The 13,087-nt window shown below is 48.7% G+C and overlaps 1 protein-coding gene across 1 annotated transcript in view; it reads left to right on the plus strand.

The window, feature by feature from the left end:
• MYO5B (myosin VB) overlaps positions 1-13,087 on the plus strand; it is a 396,769-nt gene that overhangs the window by 378,908 nt on the left and 4,774 nt on the right. Inside the window, exons 32-38 of the mRNA XM_082853383.1 lie at positions 780-923; positions 3,627-3,778; positions 4,349-4,438; positions 6,980-7,130; positions 8,594-8,879; positions 9,477-9,651; positions 11,040-11,120. Coding sequence (XP_082709509.1) covers positions 780-923; positions 3,627-3,778; positions 4,349-4,438; positions 6,980-7,130; positions 8,594-8,879; positions 9,477-9,651; positions 11,040-11,120 — 1,079 coding nt within the window. The remainder of the gene's footprint in view (positions 1-779; positions 924-3,626; positions 3,779-4,348; positions 4,439-6,979; positions 7,131-8,593; positions 8,880-9,476; positions 9,652-11,039; positions 11,121-13,087) is intronic.

Here is a 13,087-nt window from a genome sequence, read left to right on the forward strand (position 1 = left end):
GGAGTTACGTCCTTAGGGTTCCAGTCCCCTCTTTTGCTGTCCTGACACCACACAGCTACGTCACAGTTCCCATCATACGTATTGTTTAATCACCTGCTTATGTCCACCTGCTGCTCTGGACGAGGCTGTAGGAGGGCAGGGCTGTGTCCTGTTCAGCCTTGGGCCGTTGCCCCCATACCCCACATGCCCTTCTCTATCTTTGGATTTCTCTTTTCTGTTCCTAGAGTTCTCAAAGTCCTGGTCACTCAGGCTTTTTCTTCTCCCCCACCTCCTCCCCTCCCTCTTTCCCCCTCCCTCCTTCTGTCCTGTCCCCTTCCTCCCTCTCTCCATCCCTCCTTCCTTCCCTCCCACTCCCTCCTCCCCTTCCCTCCCTCCTTCCTTCCCCCTCCCTCCTTCCTTCTCCCTCCCTCCCTCTCTCTCCTTCCTTCCCTTTCTTACAGCTGGGTGGAGAAAAAGAAACAGCTCCCCAGCCAGATGGTTGTACATCCTGCGCCTCACATCCTTCCCGAGTTTTCTCTGGTCCAAAACCTGCCCGTTGCCATTTTGGGTGTTTCCCCAGCCCCTGTCCTGAGTGGCCCCCAGTGCCTGATGCTAAGCTCCTCTGGTCACACTTGGAGTGTGGCCCAGGCTGCAGGGACAGACCATGTAAGGAGTGTGACAGCCCAGAGAACCCAGAACCCTGGGGCCCCAGGCCCCAACCCCACCCACCTGAAATGACCCCGCCCCCGGGCCTGAGCCTGGAGGTCCCAGTTCATCCTCCGTCCCTCTCTCCTGTTCAGCTGCCCAGGCACTGGCCCAGAGTGAGAGGAGGCGCCACGAGCTCACCAGGCAGGTCACCGTGCAGCGGAAAGAGAAGGACTTCCAGGGCATGCTGGAGTACCACAAGGAGGACGAGGCCCTGCTCATTCGGAATCTGGTGACAGGTCAGGCCCTCTGTGGCATCCCACCCCCCGCCCCTCCTCCTGCACCTCCTGCACACCCCCCATCCCACAGACACCCCTGCCCTCTTCCTCCTCCCCCATCCTCCATCCCCCAGCCACTCTCAGCCACCACCGCGAGCTGCTGCACTTCTGACCAGCTCCCAGGTGATAGTGATGCTGGGGTTAGTGTGTGGGCTGCCCCCGGGGCCGCATGCAGGGCTCTGGGGAGCTGCTTTCCTTGCCAGCCCCGGGCCTGGTTTGCCAGTTGTACCAGCTCCGACCCCTCTGGTTTTACATCCCATGTAAACATGCCAGCCTTCCTACTCTGTGTTCAGCCCAGTTCATCAGCTGCCTGCAGAGCCGGCAGGAAGAGTCCTGGACCAAAAAAGGAGGGATCTTTGGTGGTCTGGTCCTCTGGCCCCTGAGCTACTAGCTCCATTCTCCAGTCTCTTAGTTTTCCCATCTGTAAAATGGGGATGAGGATACTGACCCCGCCCGCCCCACACTTGAAATATGACAAAGGTGAAAGTGCTGTGTTAAGCTGCGAAACCCTTCTCGAGTGTGAGGAATTCAAAGAGGTGGTAGCTTTTGCAGGGGTATTTGGAGTTCAAATAAGAGGTAAATGTTACTTTAGAGAAGTGTACGTTTATCGAAGTCCCAGTCTGCTGAGTACTGGGCCAAGGGCTGCGGGAAGAATGGAGCATGGCTTCAGCCTAGCACAGATTTTGCTTCAGCTCTTTGTTTTGGGTATTTTTAGTAGCTGAGTATTTTGCTCTTTTTATAAAGGTTAATTTCCCCACAATTGCCTGACTACTAAATGTGATGTAAGTTCACCTCAAATTTCCTTAACCAGGCTGCATCTTGTTCAAACACCGTTAGGAATGAGCCTTTAATCTCTGATGAATGAAACTCAAAGTTCAGAGCGTCAGAGCAAAAAGAATAATAATGGTGGAGGCTGCTTGTGCCAGCCAGTGGGTGGCTCCCTCCCACGGTCATCGCTCAGGTGGCCCCAGGCCAGCTCATCTGCTAAGCCGCCTGCACACAGCACTGGTCACCTTCCCTCCAAAAGACCCTTCCACACGAACACCGGGATTCCACTGATCACGGCCCAGTGTTGGCTGGTTACTGTGGACGATGGAGAAAAGTAGAGCCATGGTCCCTGCCCCCAAGACGTTACCATTTAGCTGCTACGGGACTCAAATCACAATAGAAAGTTCCAAGGCAGGACAAGCTATCTGCAATCTGCATATGGGTCAGCCTCGAAGCAAGAAGCTGTAGGTTGGAAGTCTGGGCCTTAAAACACATTTTTCTGTATAAATGTTATTGGCATTCTAATTAGAGCCAAAGGCCAATCTGCAGTCATCTGTTAAACCTATGAGATGCCCAGATGTTAACCAGGTACCCAGAGTATTATGGCCTGTAGGTGTATTTGAGGCCGGGTAACACTGGAGAAGCTGGCAGCACATGCACAGCCCCAACCCTAGACGGCCCTGGCCCTAGACCGCCCTGGCCCTAGACCGCCCTGGCGGAAGATCTGAGGAGTTGCCCCTTCCCCTCCCCCAGCTGCCCTGCAGGTGGAGGGGAGGTGGCCTCCTTCACTGCCTTTCCAAGCCTAGAGGTGGCTCCTGAGGCCTGGGCTGGGTGGAGCTTGGGGGTGGCGGTCATGAGGGTGTGGGGTGAGGCCTGGGGGTGCAGTGAGCACGCCTGGAGTCTGAGGCCCGTGGCCTTGTGCCCGGGCCTCGTGCTCGCCTTTCATCTTGCCTGTCCCTGGGCCTTTTCTCCTCCTGCTCTGGGCCCCCACCAAGCACTGCTGCTCTCGGCCTGGTCTGTGCCTCCCCGGGCCCCCTCTGGCATGGAAAGCAGTGTGACAGCTTCTCCCTGGCCCTCCAGGGGCTTTGGCAGGAAAGGACCAAAAGGCTGAGCAGGAGTCTGCAGTTCACGGGGAGGCCCACCAGCCGCTTCTGGTCCTGCCAGAGCACACGGGGTGGCGGTTTAGAGGAGAGGAGTTGGGGGGAGGGGAGGGGGGAGCAGCTGTCCCTGAGTGTGGCCAGGCTACCGCTGGCCAAGAGGGAGGCGGCGGCGTGGGGAGGGGAGAGCGGCTGTGGCCAGTCAGTGGCCTGCTTCACCTGCTGCCTCCGAGGCTGTCCGGGCGGCGGGCGCTGCCATGCAGTTGCCGAACCGGGCGCCGGACGCGCTAGAAGTTGCTGCAGCTCTCCCAGCCCCTGGCACGCGGGCTCTGTCTGCGGGAGCCGGCCTCGCCTTCTTGCAGCTGCAGGGCCCGTGTGTCCCCCACGGGAAGTGCTGGTGCAGAGGGGTGGGACGTTCTCGCCCCGGCCGCCTGGTAAGGGAGCCAGCTCCTGTCTCCAGCTGGCCTCTGGCCGCGGGCCCTTCTTACCGTGTGTAAACTCGGGCAGGGAGCCACCTGTGGATTCTTTTCCCCATGTTGCAAGGACGAGGAGTGAGGAGGCTATTTTAAACAATTAGGAACATGAGTTTTGTTTGCTTGGGGTTTTTAACTAGTTTCTGAAACTACCGGTGGTCAAGGTCAGAGGGAATCTGTGTATCAGGGCAGCTTCTCCCCTGCTCCTCTCCCAACCCCCATAAGGAGCTACAGGAAAATGTTAAAATTATTGGCATTGCAGGCCAGGATTCTTGCAGCCCCAAGCATCGGCTATACATCTAATTCTTGCTGTTTGTTGCCGGTAGACCTGAAGCCCCAGGCGCTGGCGGGCACCGTGCCTTGCCTCCCTGCCTACATCCTCTACATGTGCATCAGGCACGCGGACTACGTGAACGACGACCTCAAGGTGCACTCCCTGCTGACCTCCACCATCAACGGCATCAAGAAGGTCCTCAAGGTCAGTGTCCAGGCCGAAGGTGGTGGTGTGTGGGGAACTCGGGGAAAACAACAGCTCACCGCTGCTTCTCTCTGTCTGGGTTTTGTGATCGCAACTTCTCCAAAATCTCCAGGTCTGAAGGTAAGTTACACCTGACCTCTAGATAAACAGGATACCAGAATCTTTCACCACGTGCTCCCCAACAGCCCTTATGTTGGATCACTGATGGTGAGAACCTGCCAGGCCAGCTGGCCCAGTGCTCACAGCAGAGCCCGGGGCTGCTGGAGTCAAGCTCGTCTGTGTCACTTGGCTTTGTAGTCGTCAGCGGTAGAGGCAGCTGACGTGTGTGGACCACTGATCGGGGACCAGGGCTGGGTCGTAATCATCCCCGGTAGTGGAAGAGCAGTCACGCAGCCTCGTAGGGATGGCTGTCTTCTGTGAGACTGTGATTAGTAAGGGCCCGCTTGCCATCGGATCTGCTTGGGGCCTACTGGGTAAGAGAAGGAAACGTGGACATGGAGGGACCAGGTAAGCATTTGACCAGATGGGAACCACTTACTCATAACCAGGAACCTCTTTTTCTTTTCACAGAAGCACAATGATGACTTTGAGATGACATCGTTCTGGTTGTCCAACACCTGCCGCCTCCTGCATTGCTTGAAGCAGTACAGCGGGGATGAGGTGAGTGTAAGATAAACCCAGTCCCCTAAAGTGCACTTAAACTCCGTCAGGGTGCCGTGTGTTCTTCAGCCGTTAGGCCCTCGTTTCCTTGGGCACAGCAACACGTGTTCCACTTCAGAGCACCTCAGATCTCAGGTCAGAAGGAGGGCAGAGGTTTCGGTCATAGAAGGCATCTCTGTTTTGTCCAAATGTCATTCTGAGCTGCTCTGTATCCCTTGAAGAGAGGGTGTGAGACCTTTGGGGCCCCTCTGGGACCTCAGGTTCTGGGCGTGCCTTCGGCACCTGTTCACTGGAAGCAGGAATAAGGCAGGCCTCGATGACCCCAAGGGCCCCTGGAAAGCACCCTGAATGAATAAGTGGATTTGTAGGGAAATGAATTTGCATAACCCATCCATCATCTGAGAGCCCTCGGGACTCCCCCTGAAAACGCTGTGACCTTAATTTTCTGAAGCAGTCCTAGAAGAGCCCCATTTCTGTGAATGCAGAAAGCTCAGTTGTCTGGGATGTCAGATTGTCTCCTAAGCCAACCAATTAGTTTGTCCATTTTAAGACAGACAGAGATGGTCCAAGAGAAGAGGCTCAATGTAATTGCACTACATCTGTGCAAACTGACCCTGAGGCCCAGCTCTGAGCTTCTCACCAAATTCAGTTCCTTGGCCTGAGGCCCAGCTCACCCTATCACTTAATGTTCTGCTCTGGACCTCTAGGGTCCAGCTTTATCTAGAACTCACCATTCCCACTGCTGGTCCTCGAAAGAACTTTTCCCATGCTCTGCATTCAGCCCAGTGACCTAGTAACATACGGCCCATTTTCACGCTAATTTCTCTGGTGAGAATCCCAACTCGTCCCAGGCACTGCCCACTCCCAGTGCCTTGCAGGCCTCCTTGACTTTCCTTCTCCCCTTCCTTTCACATCTCACTCTCCACCCTCCCTCCCCAAGGCCAAGACAGTGTAAATCAATATAGTGTAACAATTTTGAAAGCTTTATTCCATCTTTTGTGCCAGAACAAGTTTTCACAGACTCTTCTCCCTGGGAGAGTAAAAGGGTATATGCCGTGCCAGTCAGTGTTGCCACCCTTGGAATGGAACTTGACTCCATCTGCCTCCTAGAATCAGATCTTTGATACAGCTGCTTTTATTATAAAAGGGAGTGGGCTAAATATTAAAGAAATAGTGTTTACTGTATTATTGGAAGAAATGGGCTTCATTTCAAACCAGATGTCCTCTATTCCATAACCCTAATATTATATACAAGCTTTCACTTTAAGCAGAGAACTGCATTTAAGGTTATCTCGTTGAGAGTCATCACTTGACCCAATGTTGTCTGTACCCTGCAGGGAACATTACATAGGGCTAGGGAGGACCAAGAACTCCATTACGTTAGGCTATTGTTTCACGTGCTTATATTCCCAGGGACAAGACTTGAACCACAGCATAACCATATCTATGTAGCCTAAATAACAGCTATCTTGTTATCCTCTCTTCTGCCTTTTTTTTTTTTTTTTTTTTTTTTTTGGCTATGTTGGGTCTTCACTGCTGCGTGCAGGCTTCCTCTAGTTGGGATGAGCGGGGGCTACTCTTCCTTACGGTGTGCAGGCTTCTCATTGTGGTGGCTTCTCTTTGTTGCAGAGCACGGGCTCTAGGCATGCGGGCTTCAGTAGTTGTGGCTCGCGGGCTCTAGAGTGCAGGCTCAGAAGTTCTGGCACACGGGCTTAGTTGCTATGCAGCATGTGGGGTCTTCTCGGACCAGGACTCAAACCCGTGACCCCTGCACTGGCAGGCGGATTCTTAACCACTGCACCAGCAGGGTAGTCCCTTCTGCCTGCTCTTGTTTTCTTTAAAAATGGATTTCTGATTTGACACAGTATGAGAGGCTTTGCCGAGGATAGTTACCCTTTTGAAAACACTGACCTTCTGGCTGCTCTTGGTTCCCCTTGGCCTGAATACAGAGAGACATTGGTCACATGAGTCCTTTTGATATTAGCAACTCTGAACTTGCCTGTTACTTCATCTTGTTAGCATAGAAAGCTAAGAAGACATAGTGCTGTAGCTGTGGAATCGTTTCAGTTCATCCATTAATTCTGATACTCAGTGATAGAATCCACATAAATTTCTCATTTTAAAAACATATACTCTGACCCGGGTACTTCTTTAGGGACTGTGTATAATCTAATATTTTAGGGTAACTTGGTATATTGGGAAGAGAATTGGGTAAAGAGTCAGAAAGCATGGATTCCCTCTTTCCCTGGACCTGCTACCAAACTTCACTTTGCTACCTTAGGGAAACTTCAGGGATTTGGACTAAATGACTGCGGCCTTTTTCATTAAGCAGTTTCGAGTCCTCTATTTGCTTAGTTTTGACACTGCCTTCAAATCTAAGAGCCTCAAAGAACTGACAGGGTCTGGCAGAACATCATATTAGCAGACAGAGCCTGATCGGGCCCCACAAATAGGGTATTGAGAAAGTGACTGGAGGCCCAGAAGGCCTGCTGAGCACGGCAGGCCACGGAGCCTCAGCACAGCACCCATCTGCCTCTGCAGGGCTTCATGACTCAGAATACGGCGAAGCAGAATGAGCACTGTCTTAAGAATTTTGACCTCACTGAATACCGCCAGGTGCTGAGCGACCTTTCCATTCAGATCTACCAGCAGCTCATTAAAATCTCCGAGGGCCTGTTGCAGCCGATGATAGGTAAGCTGGCACGGGAGATCTCCTGCGCTCATCACGGGATCCGAAGTGAGGGTGAGCACTCCCTACATTTAGGGAACCAGATATCTTAGGTGCGGCCTCCAGAAAGCCAGGACCTCCCAGTGAAGGAAGCTGAGGAGGTGTGTGCCACCTGCTCAAAAGCAGTTATGAACTTTTCAACGCCAGCCCGTCAGAGCACGTGGTGCTTGGGTAGTGAGAGTATACATCACTTTTCCTTTATCTCTTTTTCTGTAATATACTGTATTTTTTTTTCCCAAAAGAAACTAATTTCCATAAGTAATAAATATAAATTCAGAAAGTGTAAATGCATGTACAGTGAAAAGATATAATCCGCTTGCCCATATATATACTTTATTCATGGAGAAAGGAACGCATTAAGTATGTTCACATAAATGAACACAGTAGTAAACGCTCATGCAATAAATATTTATTAAACATTCTGTCCAAAGCAGTACACTCGGGCACTTAACATGAAATCAGATTTGAAAATAAGAGCAGTTATTTTTTAAGTCACAAGAAAAGTGACACATATATGCATCACTCACGGTGCTCCTTACAGGCTGTTGAGGAAATAGTCTCCTGGACCATGTAAGTAGTTCTTTCCCCAGGTTCTTACAACACAAGTAGTTTACAAGTGGATTCCAAGTAGGACAGAGTCCTACATGCCATCCAGAAATATACCCCTTGGGATAAGATGCATTCCAAATCCTTCTTCCTGTCTGAGACTCTTATGAGGCGCCAGTTTATTCTCACCAGACAGGGAGAACTGGGGATGTTTCATGACTCAGGTAAGATGATGGTTAGCAGCAGCAGTTCTGGAATCAGACATACCTGGGTTCAAATCCTGGCCCTGCCACTTCCTAGCAGGGTGACCTTGGGCAAGTTATTTAACCTCTTTATGCCTCAGTTTCCTCATTAGGAAATGGGTTGTTGGAAGATTAAAAGGAATACTGAATATAAAGTGCCTGACCTGTAGTTAAGTGCTGGGCAGTAAGTATGACAGACCAGCTCACCTAGGATTTACATGGTCGGTGGCTGATGGAGAAAAGCTATTTGAACACCTATAGGCTGATCTCAGGGTCCAGGCCCAGGGCAGTGGCTGGGCCATGACTACACCCAAGTTGCTCCATTTTGGTCTCTCAGCACAGAAGCCAGAACAGAATTAAGTCGGTACGTGCCTTTTACCTCTGTCCCATCACCAATAAATTTACGCAAAAATTTGGTCCACAGGTTTAGTCCAAGATTTCTATGTGGAAGTCCTATTCTGTGTAGAAATCAACAGGTTAGAAATTCCATGCCAAATGCTGTAAGTTCCTAAGCACGTCGACCTTGTTCACCTCTGGGTGGGATCACTGCCAAAGCCCTGAGTACTGTGTGATCTCAGTGACCCGAAAACAGATCTTCTTTGGGAACATGCAGCTTCTCTAATCATGCTTTTCTTTCAGTGTCTGCCATGTTGGAGAACGAGAGCATTCAGGGTCTGTCTGGGGTGAAGCCCACGGGCTACCGGAAGCGCACCTCCAGCCTGGCGGATGGAGATAACTCCTACTGCCTGGAAGCCGTCATCCGCCAGATGAATTCCTTCCACACAGTCATGTGCGACCAGGGCCTGGACCCCGAGATCATCCTGCAGGTGTTCAAACAGCTCTTCTACATGATCAACGCGGTGACGCTCAACAACCTGCTTCTGAGGAAGGACGTCTGCTCCTGGAGCACAGGCATGCAGCTCAGGTACGAGAGGCGCCTTGGCCTGGCACACACCAGCCCCAGTCGGGCACGCTTGTCTCTGAAACTGAAATCCAAATGCAACTGATCGTCCTTGTCACAGTCAGTATGTGACTCAGATCCATCACCTTTTTATTGGTTGGAGAAATTCATCACACACTGAGATGGTGACCCGGTAGACAAATTAGTTCAGAGCTTAAACACATTTACATACTTTAATATGAAGATTGTAAATATGAGGTGGATAGGTCAGAGAGAAAAATTAATGACTTAAGAGGCATGAAGGCTCACAGAGAAGTACAAACATGTTTGCGAATGTTAAATGTTAAGTTTTAATTCAATATAGTTAATGCCTTTTTTTCTCATTAACTTAGTACAGACACTTTAGGTACTTCATCTTGGCTTGATTTTAAGCACCCACTCATTTCACAAAAAGTTATTGAGTGCCAGGTACTTTTCACGCTTTTGCCCATGTGGGACAATTAAGATGAGGAGAATGATAACACTAATGGCAGCTGGCCTGCAAAATAAACACAAGAGGTGAGCTCTTCCCAGTGAAGTAGGAGGCCAGGTTTAACAGAACTCACTTTTCCTGTGTCTAAGGTACAATATAAGTCAGCTGGAGGAGTGGCTTCGGGGAAGAAACCTGCACCAGAGGGAAGTTGCTGAGACCATGGAACCTCTGATCCAAGCAGCCCAGCTCCTGCAGTTAAAGAAGAAAAGCCCCGAAGATGCAGAGGCCATCTGTTCCCTGTGCACCGCCCTCAGCACCCAGCAGGTGTGGTCACTGTCAGCCGAGGGCCTCAGAGCAAGCCCAGCTTCCATTTCAAGTCTGTTCCTGCCGGGGGTTGTTTCTTAGTGTGGCACTCCTGGCCCTTTCTGCTCCCAATGATACAGTCCTGAAGGTCCAGAGGATGGGATGTTCCTGGATGAACCAAAGGCTACTTCGGTCTGTGAAACAAGATGACACGGTTTCCCAGTAACTCTCTGGTGTCTCTTGCTTACGTAGAAAGATAAGGTAGTCAACCCACAAAACGTCAAGCTTAGGCACACACTTTTTTAAACGCTTACAGTGAATTCTGGAATGTCTCTCACCTAGAAACTTAAGCATCCGGCATTTGGCATTAAATTGTTTTCTTTACAGCTATGATTCCATTATGGTCCTGTTTTCACTTAGCATCCATTTACATTATTTTAAATAAAGTCAGTGAGAATCTAGCTAGAGGCATTTAAATGTTCCTTTCCTTTTCCCCTCAAAATTGTATTTGTACTAGGACTCGGTTGCAGAGATATTACCAGTCTGTAAAAAGATAGATCTTGTCCACACACAGGTGACCTTGCCCTCCGTCATGAATGTGCCTGTTTAGAAATGGGCCCTCCACAAGGTGGTAGCGCAGAATGAGACCAGCATGAGGAAATCAGATTTTCCAAATTAAATCATGCACCTTCTCCCTGCCCAGCACCTAAAGAACAGCAAAATCCAAACTCAGCATTGCAAAGTAAACATACATTTCCTTACCTCCTCCACTAACTACTAAGAGATGAGATCCCAAACTCTGAGGAAAACTGCTTCCTTCTACAACTGTACTGAAAGTTTTGAAACTTTTTAAAATGGTGCTTTCACAAGTTTACTCCTAGACTGCAACTGGCATCGCTCTGCCCCTGGGCTGGCTACTTCCCCCAGACAGTTAGTAGCAGACAGAGGATTAGCTTCCACTTAGACAGGAGTAAAATCTGTTCCTTCGTAAGTGATTTTGGGGGTGGGGGGAGGTAGGAAGGCTTTGTTAAGACCTTTGTTATATAAGGTAAGATACCCAGGACTCTTTTAATGAAACCTTTAAATTACTCGTGGATAAAAGGCTGAGTGCTTCAGGCAGCAGTTCCCTAAAATCCTCGTTACTTTATAAGCCATGGAGCGTAGAGGGCGGGGTGGGCAGGTATACGGGAGAGAGGAATGGGGTAAGAGAGCTCAGATCTTCCAGGCAGAGCTTCCGGACTCTAGTTTACCAAATGTAGACCCCTAAACATCAGGCCAGCTGTATCTAAACTGTGGATCTTGCCTAAAGAGAAGTGTCCTCCTGTGCCAATGTCATATGTTCTTTAAAATTCAAAAGTTGTCTTATGTTCACTTAGCTCTGTGCTAAACTTCTGCTTTTATTCCAACAGATTGTCAAAATTTTGAACCTTTATACTCCCCTGAATGAATTTGAAGAACGGGTAACAGTGGCCTTTATACGAACAATCCAGGTGAGTTTTAAAATATTAATCAATTTTATAAAGTCCTAGTGAACAACAAATAAAAGAATTGGTAGTTTAGATTTTAACCTTGCTTCTCTTTATTAATGAAATAACGTTACATTCTAGAAGACCTTACATTTTTAGGTGTTCTCTTTAGGTACATATGAGCCACACCACCCATGAATTACTTATCATATATGCACAGAAGACTGAACGTCAATCATCTCTGCCTCTCAGATCTTAGACATTGTCTAAGTAGTTCATTTGCCACTAGCATGTTACTAAACTATAGCACAAAATGAAATTAACAAAGTAAGCGGAATATCAACCCTACCCACAAATGGAAGAAATACTCTTTTCAGAAAACAACTTGAGCTCTTAAATCTTGACCTTAAGGCTTACAATATTTGCCCTTAGGAATATGCTTGAAAGAAAACATTTCCGGGAAATGATTATTTAAATCTGTCTTAAGAGTATGGGAATTTTTACATAAAGATGAGCTGCCTGGGCTTCCCTGGTGGCACAGTGGTTGAGAATCTGCCTGCCAATGCAGGGGACACGGGTTCGAGCCCTGGTCTGGGAAGATCCCACATGCCGTGGAGCAATTAGGTCCGTGAGCCACAACTACTGAGCCTACACGTCTGGAGCCTGTGCTCCGCAACAAGAGAGGCCGCGATGGTGAGAGGCCCACGCGCCGCGATGAAGAGTGGCCCCCACTTGCCACAATTAGAGGAAGCCCTAGCACAGAAACGAAGACCCAGCAGAGCCAAAAATAAATAAATAAATAAGAAGACCCCAAGATCACTATTTCAAAAAGAAAAGAAGATGAGCTGCCTAAGCTGAGCCCTAGGTGATCTGGGCTGAGTGCCTAACCTTTGTGGGCGCTGTAGCGGACAGCATGTAAATGATGAGTCACATCAAGATTACTCAAAACACGAGGAGCATTTCTCCCATTAGTATATGTGGGTAACATTTTGAGGAGACCTAATACTTTCTCAAACTTTTAAACAACCTCTTTAGCCTGTGAAGTAATTGTCAATATGAAACAAGGATAAAATGAAATGGGGAAAAGTAATCAGAGGAAGAGGCAGGAAAAGAATAAATTAACTTGAGCGTCATGTGTAAGTAGAGAATAGAGGCTGAAGATCAAGGGAGGGTGTTCTCTTAAAGGCAGTGGGGGAAATGCAGTGGTTTATTAAAGACTGGGATCACAGAGAAGCAGGCGGAGAGTCACCAACATGGATATTGTATAGTCAGCTGCTGAAAAGACTGATGACAGAAGCCATTGAGTTCTCTGACCCGCTACTGTTTTTATGGAGAGTTGAGAATTTACACAAAGCAAAGTGCAGATTTGGAAAGTCTTTTCTGTCTTTAAATACCTGAAACATACATTAGAGGGAGAGCTGTAACTGCTTATAAATTGGCACTGTTTACAAGAAGAGTTCAGGCCAAAGGTCAAAGAATATGAGCCAAGTCAGACTTGGGTTTGAATTAAGGAAGTAGGAAAAAGACAATGGAAGTTGGTCAGATATTCTCTGGAGACATGTACAGTCAGATTCTGAGTCTTCCTTAGCAGTCAATTCCCATGTCCAGCAATTCTTTCAAAAAATGGTTTTTTGGTTTGGTTTTGTTTTTCTTGCTAGAGTTTTATGTTCTGTTTCTCCCTAGACAGCGCTCAGAGGAAAGGCTCGGACAATCCATGCCATCCTCCTGTACTTGAACCTTATGTAGGATAAATACAAGTTGCTTATTAAAGCAAACCATTTACTTGGGTGGTGAGGACAGAATATGCTGACCTATAAGAATGTAAATTTAAGGGGAGTGTTAAACCACCAAAGGATTCCCACCAGCAATGCATGAGGTATATACACACACAGGAATATCAGTCTTGTATTTTTGTATGTTGAACCACCCTTGCATTCTGGGGATAACTCCAAATTGGTCATGTATATGTTTGTTAAGTCTAACTGGTTTAT

Source organism: Leucopleurus acutus (genome assembly GCF_964270905.1).
Source record: "Leucopleurus acutus genome assembly, chromosome: 13".
Classification (NCBI taxonomy): domain Eukaryota; kingdom Metazoa; phylum Chordata; class Mammalia; order Artiodactyla; family Delphinidae; genus Leucopleurus; species Leucopleurus acutus.